At 39.1% G+C, this 15,110-nt stretch overlaps 1 protein-coding gene across 1 annotated transcript; it reads left to right on the forward strand.

Moving 5' to 3' along the window:
* Window positions 1-1,220: 1,220 nt before the first annotated feature.
* Window positions 1,221-14,835, forward strand: bud13 (BUD13 homolog; the record flags this gene model as incomplete). Its single annotated transcript, XM_012967232.2, has 11 exons — window positions 1,221-1,474; window positions 2,968-3,064; window positions 5,767-5,851; window positions 6,535-6,586; window positions 7,022-8,271; window positions 9,367-9,605; window positions 10,449-10,548; window positions 10,702-10,840; window positions 11,206-11,390; window positions 12,662-12,743; window positions 14,349-14,835. Coding segments are annotated over 11 exons (2,577 nt in total), but the record flags the coding sequence as incomplete, so codon positions are not given.
* Window positions 14,836-15,110: the final 275 nt, after the last annotated feature.

Genomic DNA, 15,110 nt, shown 5'->3' on the forward strand with positions numbered 1-15,110 from the left:
GACCGCAAAGCTCTGCAGAGGGTGGTGAGATCAGCACAGCGCATCACCAGGACTGAACTGCCGGCCATGCAGGACCTGTACAGACAGCGCTGTAGGAGGAAGATGCAGCGGATCCTCTCTGACCCCGGCCATCCCAGCCACAGACTTTTCACGCTCCTTCCATCAGGCAGGCGGTACAGGAGCATCCAGACCCGCACCAGCAGATACAGAGACAGTTTCTACCCACAAGCCATCAGGCTTCTGAACTGCTGACATTCTGCACACACTCCCCATAACTACTGGACTCTTCGCAGTGTCACTTTAAGCAAAGCCACTTTATATCCTCACTGCACAATTTCAAATATTTCATTGCATTTTTTTTTATTGTAAATACTTGTACCTTTATTGCACACTTTTATTATATTTAATATTTGTATTTTTTTTTTTTTTCTATGTAAAGTTGGGAGGAACATGGGTCAAAAAAATGTCATTACAGTAAGGATGCTTCATTGAACTTGAAACTATAGCCTAGAGCTGCTTAATGGTTAATCTGCCCTCAGGACAGCACCTTGGCCATTGAGCTTCAGTAGGTGAGGTACCCCTAAAGGGTTTCAGGGTGTAAATCCAAGGACAGGAAGGCGAGATGGGTGGGGATTAAACTACCCATCTCACCAAGGAAACTTGGTCACCAAAATTACAGAACTGCTTGATTACCTTCCTAGGTCTGGAAAGAAACGTTTCTCCCTCTGAGGCAAATTGGAAAGGCTTCAGATGGGATTTTTTTACTTTTAATGTATCAACTAGCAGGTTTCACTTGACTAGGGCTTTCACGTCTTCTGAGACTTTACATTGATGTTAAGGGTAGAGCTATGACATAAACGCGGTTGATCTTCGGGAGCAGGTCAGAGTTACAGACAGGGGTGGGGATTAATGAAGATTGTAGTCGAACGAGGCCAAACTACAGAAAAAGCAATTTAACAACTTCAATTACCATTTTATTGTTACTATGAGTTCGTAAAGCGTTCTCTTCACACAAAGATAAATAAAAATGTGATAAATCAACATACATTAGCCGTGTGGACCAATGAAATGATATCATCCACGTCTTTTAAAGTACTCTATACAGTCTCACGTCATTGAGAACTACCCAGAACCTTGCTAACACAGTCTGCAAAACACCAACAGATAAAAACCCACATATTACACCGTAATGAGATCTGTATTTGTGTGTAGTTATTTAATTTCGACATCAGGCTTTGATAGAAAATCACGCTCCTGAAATATCACGCAGCTACACAGACTCTAACACAACCGCGCTCCCCTCGGCGGAAGCTGGGCTCACTACTGCTTCCGGTCTGGTAGTAATGGCAGCGCCCGGTGCAAAGGTGCAGTCTCTGTCTAAAGCCGAATACTTGAAGCGGTATCTAGATTCTGGAGGCGACAATGGGGAGGCAAAGAAAAAGAAGAAAAAGAGTAAGAGGACAGAAGGAAAGGGGTGAGGCGCGATACGTTGTTTACCTTCCTATAGCAGTGACTCTATATTCAAAGCTGTAATATTCCCAGAATAAGGATATATTTTTAGACTGAATTGGATGGAGTCGAGAAAATTTTGTTAGGGACCTAAGCCTCCTGGTAATATACATGAATGCATGGGATGCCTGAGAACTGGGTTCTATAAGCGTGCATCACCCTATGGTACACATGTTCCCGCTGCTTGTTTTGCAGAGAATCAAATAAAATGTAGTTTATTCTCCTGTAACATATGCAATTATAATCTATATAGCCCCAGTGCTGGCACAACAAAGCTAATGTTTGATTAATTTTAGGGGCACACCAGGCACAAGAGAGTGGCTTCACCTTAAAGGAAAACTATACCCCCAAACAATGTAGGTCATTATAAAAATATAAATATAATGCACTGTTGCCCTGCACTGGTAAAACTGGTGTGTTTGCTACAGTAACACTACTATAATTTATATAATAAGCTGCTGTGTAGCCATGGGGGCAGCCATTCAAGGTTCATGGAAAAAAGGAGAAAAGGCACAGGTTACGTAGCAGATAACAGATAAGTTCTGTAGAATACAATAGTTTTTTATCTGTTATCTGCTGTGTGCCTGTGCCTTTTCTCCTTTGAATGGCTGCCCCCATGGCTATATAGCAGCTTATTTATATAAATTATAGTAGACTTTCTGAAGTAAACACACAACTTTTACCAGTGCAGGGCAGCAGCACATTATATTTTAGATACTTTTATACACTTTCATTTTTTGGTGTTACTGTTCCTTTAAGGGCTGCCTCCTGGGATCATAGGATTCACAGTGCCCACAAACAAGCCAAGGCACACATACATGCTAGGTCACTTCAGCCAATTAATGGACAGTTAGAGCTGCATTATTTCTGGTCATGTGATCTATGAGGGAGCACACAGCCCATCACTAAATGGTGGATCAAGGGAAAAGATGTAAAAGGGCAATATTTACTGATATATATATATATTCCAGTTTGGCGAGATTATTTAATAGGTCACTTAACATAATATAAACTATCTGTTGGTAAAGTATTAATTCTGGGGGAATAGTTTCCCTTTAAATAAATATGCAGGGTTTTCCTGCTTGCAGAAGCTCTCTTGTGCCAGTATACATCAGTTAGCTGATGCTTGGTGCCACAAGGTTGAAAGTGAATCCTAGTCAAAATTTTGTTAAGCATCTAAATGTCACTGAAGACTACTGCAAATGCATACTTTGTTTTGATCATTTTTTATGAACAGCTATATGCATAGTACAGTCCATTCCAATCCCCATGTTTTTGAAGGTTGCAAAATCAACTAGCAAAAAGTATACAGGCAAATTTGATTTACTTTGTAATGATGCCTTAGTATTCCCATCCATTTAACCTCAGGTAATCCTTTTTAGGCTAAATGTTTGAATCCATGCAGGCAAGATTCATTATGCATGTATTACCATATTTTAATTTTCTTAACTTTGTTAGGATGCGGATAGTTGACGATGATGCTGAAGAGTGGAAGAAGATGCCTAGCAAACAAGAGCAAGCGGTAGAGGTAGAGGAAGAGGAGGATCAGCCTGTTGTGAGTATTCTGTCTAAGTAACCATATGCTGGTGAACTTGGTACAGGTATGGGATCCCTTATCCGGAAACCCGTTATCCAGAAAGCTCCGAATTACGGAAAGCCTGTCTCCTATAGACTCCATTATAATCAAATAATTCAGAATTTTAAAAATGATTATCTTTTTCTCTGTAATAATAAAACAGTACCTTGTAACTGAGCCCAACTAAGATATAAATAATCTGTATTGGATGTAAAACAATCCTATTGGGTTTAATTCATGTTTTATTGTTTTTTTTAGTAGACTTAAGGTATGGAGATCCAAATTACGGAAAGACCCCTTATCCGGAATGCCCTTGGTCCCGAGCATTCTGGATAATGGGTCCTATACCTGTATGTGCTAGGGATCACATAGTTCATGGATTCGGCCACAAACTCACTCAAGGATTTGGGTGGATATCAAACAAAATCAAACCTTAATTTGCATATTCAGATTTCAGAAAAAATATGAACAAAAAAATTGTGGCTTTCAGCTGTACTGACCTATAAAGTCACGTGACATTAAGAGTTTGCATTAAGTTTATCCAGGCACTTGAGATCTGGCTGAATAAGAATTCTGCCTGAATGTGGCCAAATCCTAAACATAAAGCAGAACTAAAACGTAACTAAAGAAGTAGGGCAGAAATGCTGTACATTATGTTGTGTGCTTCTGTACCAGCCCAAGGCAACCACAGCCCTTTAGCAGGGAAGATCTGTGCCCCCAAAGATGCCCCAGTAACTGCCCATCTTCTTTTCTGCTGCTTCCCTACACATGCTCTGTGCTGCTGTCAGTTACCTGAGCTTAGGGACTGATTCAAAATATACTGTAATATATATATATATATATATATATATAACAGTAAAATGCTGATTAGTAATTCTTTCATATTCACATTTAATAACAGATCTGAACCAGGGCAGTTGCAGCAGAATCTAATAATTATGACAGACAAACATCATTTTCTGCTCGATAATTTGTAACAACCACTAAGCTCATCTTCTGAACCAGCTGCTCAGAGCTCACTGAAAAGACCTATATCATTACTACTATAGAGGTGCTAAAACTTTAAGCTAGTGCAGTGAGTTTATATAAAATATGGCATTTCTAGTCTTAGAGTTTAGTTCTCCTTTAAAGTGATACTGACAGCCAATTGAATTTTTTTTGCACCTGCTGTTGTGTTTTAATTTGTATCAGCTTTAAATTCCTTATAAACTAAATCTGCAAAGTTTTTTCACTTCATAATTATGGTAGCATAAATTACAGACCCACGGAGCAGCCATGTTTGTTCCCCTCTTCCAGATTTTAATTCAAATGCCTCCCAAGTGAATCAATATGCCCAATCACAAACCTGCAACGCCCCTTCTGCTTTCTGCCGGTGTGTGACGTAAGCTCAGCTCTGTTGTCTATGTGTAATTGAGAGGGGGGAGGGAGAACACTTAGAAGCAGGCACTAGAGAGCTTAAGATGGCCTGCTATTTAATTCTTTATGGGAAGAGCAGAGAGGGGGCACAGCCCTTTGAAGTAGGCAGGCAATGGAAAGATCAAGCCTGCCTGCTATCTAGTTCACAACGCCATGCGATGCTATTTGAGGGAGGGAGAGCTCTTTGAAGCAAACGGCAAGCTGAATCCTCCCAGTTTATGACATAGTCCTTTTGACAGATTGAGAAGCTACAGTCGGGTTGCCAGACAGACAGTTTGTGCCTGTATGTTACCCAACCACTCAGATTGTAACTCTACGGGGCAGGGACCTCCTTCCTACTGTGTCTCATACCACATGGCACTTATATATATATATATATTTATTGTATTTATTTATTATATCACTTGTCCTCCCTGTGTGTAATTGTGTATATTGTAAGACTGTACAGCGCTGCGTACCCTTGTGGCGCTTTATAAATAAAGTTATACATACATACAAACAGTTGGGTTCAGGATCTTCAGTAAGATTTATGTAGAGAAAAAGGACTTTTAGGAAACAGTCAACATGACCTGGTGTCAGTATCACTTTAATCCTAGACATGGTGCATCCTAGTATGCCAAAGGCAGTTACGTGTTTGTACCTGCAGTGGGATTCACACTGAAATGTCTGATAAGATCAAAGTGTAATTTTGAGTTGAGCCATCAGTTAAAGGATTTAATAATCATGTCCTGGTCATGTTGCCACATAGTGAAATATACATAAAAAAAATGAACATTAGTAATTAAAGGGATGGTAACACCAACATCTTTTAGTACTTACACCTATTATTGCATCAGTGTAGAGGTGGAACATCTTACTCTCCCTTCCGATTTTATTTACTGCTTCACCCAGAATTACACTTACATGATGTTGCAGTTTCTAAAAATTAGATTCAGCCTCCTCCTGATTTTAACCTGTCTAGTGCTCTCTTGTCGGGCACAACTATGCCAGCACAAGTAATCCCCCTATACTAAGCACAGTTCTGCTTAGAATTGGAACCAACTGGAAAAGTCCTTATTTGCAATTTGCTGACCTGGAGGCAAATGCTATAGATTTCTCTACATTCTTTACCAGGTTCTGAGGTTCTGGAGCACCTTGCTTGTAAGTTCCTCAGAAGAATTCAGATATTGCTGCTTGTTGTAACTGCGTAGTAAAGTTTTTTCACCTTGTGCTCAGATCTTTTTTTATAATGGTCATCTTTCTGGATTTGGACATTTTTTTTTAAGGTGGCAGAATTCGTAGATGAACGACCTGATGATGTAAAACAAATGGAGATATTCAGGACCAGCAACAAATGGAAACTAATTCAAGGTAAATTCATGTAACCTCTTACAAAAGTTTAAATCTTTGGTGTTTCTGGGAAGGAGGTACAGTTGGACACTAATATGGTTTAGCACTTTTTTCAAGTAGATCAGCAGTGACAGCTATGTAATTTACATGTAATATCTAATTCTAGCTATGATCTGCATAAAGAGATTTGTATTTAGGGTTGATCACCTATATTATTTGTTTCATGCCAGGGTTTACATAAATCAGTAGATGTTTTGCTTTTGTAATGTCATGTTTACCTTAAAATTAGTCTTTTTGATATGGGATGCAGAAAAAGTAGCTATGACCCCTTACGCCTTGACAAACAATACTAGTTCTAGCACAAAACAACTACACTAGGAAATAATCTGGCTGAAATTGTTGCATGAATTTGGGTGATCCTAATTTACTAGTAAATCAGAAATATTTTATGTGAAATTAATCTAATTTTTATTCCCAAATAAATAAAGGATATGATTCATTTGTGTATTAAAATTTGAGTTATTCTGACGAATTCCAGGCCAGTTTTTAGGATTGTGCTGATATCACTTTAAAACACCACTGGTGCTGTTCTTAACGCTTAAAACTAAGAACTTCAACATTTTTGGCATTAGTGTCAAATGATGTATTCTACCCTCTAAATCAGAGAAGAAAATCAATTAATCAATATTTGTGTTATATTTCAGATACTGGAAATGAATCATCCAGGATGGAGAGTTCTTCAGCTCTTGTATCCATGTAAGTTGTGAAAAAGTTTTAGCTTGTAGCTGGTCATGTAATATATGTGACAGGTAAACAGTAGTGTGTGCCCTGTGGTAAAATCAGTTGTATTATAGTCCCAATATACACAGGAAGCTAAATGCACATTCTGTGCTCTCCCAGCCAGTATTGCTCAAGTCGTCATGTATTTAGCTGTAACTAGAGCATAAAGCATTCCTTTGGTAGTTCAGCATGTCAGTATTGTGCGGTACACTCACTTTCTATGTTTTTTGTAAAACTGTGTTGATCATTTGACAGCAGGTACAGATAGTTGCTGTATGTGTATGTTAGTCTTGTGTGTGAATGTGTATATATATATATATATATATATATATATATATATATATATATATATGACTAGCCACCAAGGCATATAAATAAAAAGATTTGTGATTTCCGAATGTCATTTTGCAGAGACGGTAGTACTGACAGGCCAACTAGTTCACCGAAAAGAAATATTCAGAATTATAGAGAGAAAGATGATTCTTCTGATGCCTCCCCACCTTGCAGAAAGAGGCATGATTCTTCAGATCCATCACCTCCTCCAAGAAAAAGACAAGATTCTTCTGATAAATCACTACCTAGGAGAGGGAGGCACAACTCTACCGATCCGTCTCCACCCCGGAGAGGGAGGCACGCCTCTCCCGGCCCTTCCCCACCCCGGAGAGGGAGGCACGCCTCTCCCGGCCCTTCTCCACCCCGGAGAGGGAGGCACGACTCTCCCGACCCTTCTCCACCCCGGAGAGGGAGGCACGACTCTCCCGACCCTTCGCCACCCCGGAAAGGGAGGCACGACTCTCCCGACCCTTCGCCACCCCGGAGAGGGAGGCACGACTCTCCCGACCCTTCGCCACCCCGGAGAGGGAGGCACGACTCTCCCGACCCTTCGCCACCCCGGAGAGGGAGGCACGACTCTCCCGACCCTTCGCCACCCCGGAGAGGGAGGCACGACTCTCCCGACCCTTCGCCACCCCGGAGAGGGAGGCACGACTCTCCCGACCCTTCGCCACCCCGGAGAGGGAGGCACGACTCTCCCGACCCTTCGCCACCCCGGAGAGGGAGGCACGACTCTCCCGACCCTTCGCCACCCCGGAGAGGGAGGCACGACTCTCCCGACCCTTCGCCACCCCGGAGAGGGAGGCACGACTCTCCCGACCCATCTCCACCCCGGAGAGGGAGGCACGACTCTCTTGACCCTTCTGTAAATCGAAAAAGAAAACAAGGTTCTACTGAACCTTCATTTTCTAGAAATAAAGAATGTAAATATCCTTCTGATCCCTTTGCAACTAGTAAAAGTAGGCAGAACTCAAGTAAATCTTCTCCCTCTCAAAAAGATTATCACAGCTCATCAAAGATCATGCCTCACCACAAGGATCAGTATAAATCATCTGCACACTCATCCCGCACTCTGAAGGGCGGAGAAAAAACTAAGAATTTCTCATCTCATGACAAGGGAAAAATTGACTCCCAGGAGCTTTCCAGCAACTCGTCTGAGAAGGACCGTAAACGTAGACATGATATTTACAAACCTACAAATTCAAACAGAAGTGCACAGTGCCAAAACCTTAATAGTTTCAATCACCATTCCTCTGCTAGACACAATTCTGACTCAGAATCCCCTCATTCAAAGAAAAGAGACAAGACACGAAAAAGAAGGAAAGAAGGTACTGTAAATAATACTTTGCACAAATTTACCAATTTTTCTCAAAACTACTTCAATACAAATAATAATACTTTAGAACACTACCTATAAATATGTAGGTGTAAATATACTTGCACCCCTACACTGTAACCCTTCTAGAACCTTTTGCTAGATTTTCCTTATAGAGAGGGAGGTTATTTTAAAGCATGTTAACTAATTGTGTTACTATAAGCAAAAAGTTTGTTAACTGTGGAAATATTAGCCTTTTTTTAGTGTAGTTAATTAAACATGTTTCTGATGCAGAAACTAAAGGGTCAATGTCGTCCCTTCATATTTTTGTTAAACACCAATTTTCTTTAATGTGCCACAGAAAAATTAAAGGGTTTGTGACAGAATACTGTTAATACCAGTTTATTACCAGTTAATTAATTGTTGCCATAAAGCAGAACAAAATTGAGAGCAAAAACACTACTGTAATAATGCAAAAATCAACTATTTTTCAGCTTTTAACATCTTTTCTTTCATTTCCAAAATATCTGTAGTAAATATTACACAATGACATAATTGTCTCAAAATATTTGGATATTAAGGCATTTGTGTAACTTTAAATTTAACTCTTTCAATACTCGAGGTCACACATAAGGTAACATTTTGCACCCCAGTAAATAGAAAGCTAATATAATATTATATTATATTAGTATAATACTATTTTGCTATATTAGTATTATATTAATATGCATTTTATTTTATTGCTTGCTTCTGCGTTTTATTTGTTCATCTGTAGGCAAATGCTACATCCATATTGGCTATATTCACCCCAGATGATCTGTGCTTGATGTACCAAGCAAATTGTTCCAACTAGTGTTGTGTCCAATTGTGACCCTTCTTATAGTATTTCTGGTGGAAAGTAGTTACTACAAAATAGGCCTTAGTTATAAACCCTAATAGTTATGTAAGAGTGTAACCCATGGGTTGGGGTGGGTATGGTTAACCCATGAACAGGGTGGCAGTGGGTTCTAATAAAGGGTTGCTGATGCAGGTTCATGTTAATTACAGGTCCAGTTGCCAGACTTGTCACCTTCAACCACTTTGTTTACTGTAGCCCATTCTTTTGCAGCAACACAGCAGCAGAACTCTGATTCAGACCTTTCTCCACCACGTCACACAAAGAAAAGAGGCTCAGACTCAGACCTGTCACCACCACGGCATACACGAAAGGACTCAGATTCTGACCTCTCCCCACCACGTCACTCCAAGAAAAGGGGTTCAGACTCAGACCTTTCCCCACCAAGGTGTAGAACTGATGACCACAGAGGCTCTGCAGTTGGTCGCATACAAAAAGGAGAAAGTTCTAGGGTACATGTTCATATGGTTTATCTAAGTGAAAGTGATACTGTTATTAACTCAAAATTAGTTTTTTTTTTTTTTCTCTTCTTGATAACTAGTTTATATGTAAGGCAGAGAATTGCTGGAAATTACTTTTAGTTTTTGGAAAAATTGCAGTCTCTGTACTTGTACTCAGTCTCTGTACTTGTCTTGCAGCAGTGATGCTAAGCTTAAGGGTGAAGACACACAGGGCTACTAGTAGCAGCTACTTGTTGTGGCTACTAAAATAGACAATGCTCTTGCAAGGTTAATAGCAGGATCCGTTATCCTGCCTTAAAGCCCCTGTTATGTGAAATGATACTTTTAGAAATTTTCTTTAAGATTTGATGTCTCTAGTAAGTGTCTGCACTGAGCTGCTACATAGGCAGCTGAATGGTCCTTTACCCTCCAGGCACACTCTTGATTGAAGCATGAATCATGTTAAACATTTGGCATGTTTGTTGACCTCTTTTCAGTGTCCACTTTGTGGAGGTTTGTCTTTGAGGGACTGACTCCCAAATAGAAGTGATGGCACGGACGAATCACTACTGATATATGCTAATACAACACTAAACATTCATAATCTTCAGTTACATTTAAGAAGAATGATCCATAAAGGGGCATATTTATTATAGTGAGTAAACCAACATCACTGGTGATGTTGCCCTAACAACCAATCAACAATTATATATGAATGGTCACCTACAAGTTAGAAAACAAAAGCAAAGATCTTATTGGTTGCTTTGTGCAACATAACCAACTTTATATAACTATAATAAATATGCCCCAAGGTGTTAAATGTTGTTTAATATTGATCAGACTTTAACATTTTAGATGCTGTCTGGAGGCAGAGTCGGCCTTGTGTCTGCTGAGATAATTAGGGAGGAAAAGGTGGAGCTGAGAAAGGGACTAAAAGATAACAAACATTTGGAAGGTAAGCAATGACTGGAGCGTTTGCAGCAAAAATTAGATCTGTAAAGATTCATTAAATGGTATGTTTGAATGTTACTAGCTGAAGTTGTAGCACAAGATGTGGTTACGTTCTGAAAAAATTTACTTTTAGCATGCTACTATGTTTTGTCTTTAGATGAATCCAGGAATGCAGAAACTGTTTTCAGAGATAAAAGTGGCAAGCGCAGGGACCTGAATATAGAACGGGAACAACAGCAACAGAAACAGGCAGCTCAGGATAAGAAAGATGAACTGTATGCACAGTGGGGAAAAGGGTAAGTTAAGGTCATAGTGCGACATAAACAGAGAAATTCATGGAAAGTCACACAGGAACACTGACCTGTTGTATATGATCTGGAACTGCAAAACTAAGGAAGAAAATTACAGTTTATTATACCCACCTCTTTCTATTTCAGACCCACCCCTAGACACACAAACATCCTCCCTCTCTCTCTGTCTGTCTCCCTTTCTCTTTTTGTTTCTCTCTCTTACACACAAACTCTCTTTTTCTCTTTCTCTCTTACACAATCACTCTCTCTCTCTCACACACAAACTCCCTCTCTCTCTCTGTATGAAACTATTCTTCTTAGTCAGTTTTTCCTTTAACTGGCATTCAAATTGTGACTTAAACTTATTCTAGCCTGGCCCAAAAGGAGCAACAGCAAAAAAAATTGGAGGATGCTATCAAAGAAATGGAAAAGCCACTTGCCAGATACATTGATGATACTGATCTGGACAAAATGTTGCGAGAACAGGAGAGAGAGGGTGACCCAATGGCCAAATTTCTGCAAAAAAAGAAAGATAAAAAAACAAGTGAGAAAAAAGGTGAGTGTTTTTGCTGGTATGTTGGCATGTTAAGAATGTATTGTATGGCTTAGAGCAGGGATCCCCTACCTTTCTTACTCGTGAGCCTGAGTCAAATGTAAAAAGACTTGGAGAGCAACACAAGCAGCATAAAGTTCATGGAGGTGCCAAATAAGGGCATTGATTGGCTATTAGGGGCCTCTATGCACACTATCAGCTTACAGGGGGCTTTTTTTTGTAGTAAATCTTGTTTTTATTCATCCAAAACTTGCCACCAAGTCAGGAATATAAAAATAACTACCTGGTTTGGGGGAACTGAGAGCAACATCCAAGGGCTGGTGAGCAACATGTTGCTCACTAGCCACTGGTTGGGGATCACTGACTTAGAGAGAGGATGTGTTTTGTAATGCTGTAGCCCTTTGAGTGCTATTGCTTTTAGAAAATGGGTGCTAGAAGCCTCTTAAAGGAGTTTTAAACCTTCAACAAAATTATCCACTGCACCTTCTAGCTCTCTACATTGGGTGCCTAAACATTAAGGAAAGCTATATCCTTGAACAATGAAGGTCTCTCCAAAAATATATAGCATAAAACAGCTCATATGGAAAACCCTGCTTCATCTAAATAAAAAAAAGTATATAACAATATGTTTAAATATGGGCCACTGAGTAATCCTAAATTGAATATTTACATTTTATGTACTAAGGGCCACCTCCGGGATCATGTGTTTCGCGGTGCACACAAACAAACCAAGGAAATATACATTTTAGGTCACATCAGCCAATTAAGGGACAAAGTTCTGCCTTTTACTCCCACACTTCCTGTTACAGTTAGAACTCATTGTTTCCTGTCAGGTGATCTCTGAGGGAGCACACATCCCATCACTAAATGATGGATCAAGGGAAAGGATATATAAAAAGACAATATTTACTGATATATACATTCCAGTTTGGTAAGATTCTTTAATAAGTCGGTTAATGTGATATAAACTGTTGCTTAAGCATTCCTTTTCCTTTAAGTAAAGATGCATGATGGTTTGTCAGTGTGATTGCAGCTTATCAGCACCACAGTTTATATCAAATCTGACTTAAATGTAATTACTCCATACAGAGTAGCATGTCAAAAGCAACCAATGAGAGTTGGTACTAAATATGACACAGTTTTGGGGTTTAGTAGCATGTATCAGTATTCCAAATCTTCTTACTCATTGAGCTCCATGACATATTTTCTTTATTGTATATTGTTTAAAACATTATTGGAAACATCTAATATTTGATCTCCCATATCCTTTACAGAACGACCAAGGTATAAGGGTCCCAACCCCCCACCAAACAGGTATAATATCTGGCCTGGATATCGCTGGGACGGTGTGGACCGGTATGTTGAATCTTATTATGTTGGGTTGAAAACCCCAACATACTGTTCTTCGACTTTGGCTTATTCTTCTGCTTTTTCTTCTTCTTCTTCTTAGCGCCCCTCGTTTTCTAAATGCTACTCCTCCTACAGTTTTAGGGGTAAAACACTTCTTCGCCCTATAGCGGAGCAGGTTGCTTGTGCTTTTCTAAGCGATCCCGCCCCCCGTCTTTTTGTGGCATTGCTCCAAATTCACACTATTTATGCTGATTCTCACTGGGTGACTTCAACTCAGGGTTAGAAAAAGTGGGCATAACCACCAATCACAATTTACCTATTGACTTTTATTGGTTTAAATTTAAACTTCTGCGGTTCTTTAACTATTAATCCTAGGGTCCCTAAACTTTGCAGAGTTAGTCACTGGGTAACTGCAGTTCCAGGTTAGGAAAAGGGGCGGAGCCACCAACCGCCAATCAGATGTCACTCGTTGGTTTTCAGTGGGGAAATTTAAATTGCTGCCATTCAGACACTATTAAAGCCAGGGTCCCCAAACTTTGCACAGTGGTTTTTACTTTATAACTGTGGTCTAAGGTTAGAAAAAGTGGGCAGGGCCAAAAACAGATCAGATTTCATTCAGTGCCTTCACGTTTTTCAATCCAACTTGAAGTTTGTTCTCAAATTTCGCTTTCTAGTTATATCTGCTGTTTTCAGATGGATAAAATATTTCAAACATTGTAATGCTGAAGGCTTAATGTATTTTTATATATATATATATATATATATATATATATATATATATATATATTATTACTTTGCAAGAAAGCAGTTAAGCTGTTGGGTGCTGCAACTCCCAGGATTCCCAGCCAGCCACTCGTATAATGAGTATACCTTGAATATTGTTCTGTGTTTGTAAAGGGAGCTGTGTTTACTTTTACTTGTTAAACACAGGTGAGAAATGGCCATTTAGAAATATAGATCCTCCTAATAGGTGCAAACAGAAAATGTGTTTTTTACCTTCTCTTTATATTTGTAATTTTTTACTTGTGTCATTTGGTATTGTAGTGCTGGGCATTGATGATGTCTCGTTTTGCAAATTTTATTCATGTTTACACCCACTTAGCCTATTAAATACCTTATTTTAGATACTATAGTCTCAAGATATATATTTTAATATATATTACACCTAGATCCAATCAGTGGTTTTTTTAAATATTACACCCAATTCTGCATTGCTGTATTGTGGGTAAATACATGTTGAATTATGTGCCTTTTTTGCAAATAATCCCATTATTTTAAGAAAAAAGGAATATATTTTCTGTTGCAGAGCAGGAAAAATGTATTGAGTGCATAATTAGGAAAGGGTGCTGTTTTACTTTATACTTGGCTTGATAGAAATAGAAAAATTTATAGGTGATGGGGATCCTAAATGTTAAGAAATGTTACCAATTATATGGTGAATGTTACAGTTGCCAATTTATATAATATAAGAGTAATTATAGTTTATTTGTGTGTAAAGTAGCAGTGGTGCTTTCCAGATCCTGAAATGAAAAGTGATCTATTATTACCCAGGTTCCGGAATCACACTGAAAAATTCATACAAGTTAAATTCCGTCATTCTCTGTTTCCTAGGTCCAATGGATTTGAGAAGCAATTCTTTGCTAGGATGGCAGAAAAGACAGCTGTACAGGAGGAAGCATACAAGTGGAGTGTAGAAGATATGTGAACAAGAGAACAGACTTCATACAGAGCAGGGATAGAATTGGTCCATCATGTGTTCTGTCTTGACCGTACACTACCAGCCCTGCAATTAGCATCTTGATTCCTTCATTTGGGTAGAACTAGCCTCTTCTCAGGGTATTTCTCAGACAGTCCTTTTTTTTTAGATACCCAGCAGCAACCCTTGGTGACCGTGGTCAGAATACCTATATACCCTGTGGGTAAGCTTTACTATGTATTGTACAGTGCCTCCGATGCTTCTCTCAATTCTGAGGTATTCACCTAGATTTAAAGATGTTTTATTTTATTTTCTTTTAACAAGTTTCAGTTGCTTCTTGTATAATGGTGAATTGTAAGATATTAAATATTTCCAGTTTCTATTAAAATCAAAGTGCTGTAATTTGTTTTCCTCATGTCCAACTTCAGAATTTAGGATTTTTATATTTTTTTAATACTCCGTTACATTTTTCCTGAACACAGTGACAATTGTTAGTGTACTTTTGAACAGGTTACATCCACTTTTGTGTTTTCCTAAGGAAATGTAATTATGAATCATAAATAGTGCAGCTATCATGCTGGGCCTGATCCAGGGCCTTGCAAACCAGTGTCAGCAATGCAAATTTAAACTCTGCCCCCATGCCAAACTAAATAATGCATAGAAAAGAAGACAAGTAG

Source organism: Xenopus tropicalis, chromosome 7 (assembly GCF_000004195.4).
Source record: "Xenopus tropicalis strain Nigerian chromosome 7, UCB_Xtro_10.0, whole genome shotgun sequence".
Classification (NCBI taxonomy): Eukaryota; Metazoa; Chordata; class Amphibia; order Anura; family Pipidae; genus Xenopus; species Xenopus tropicalis.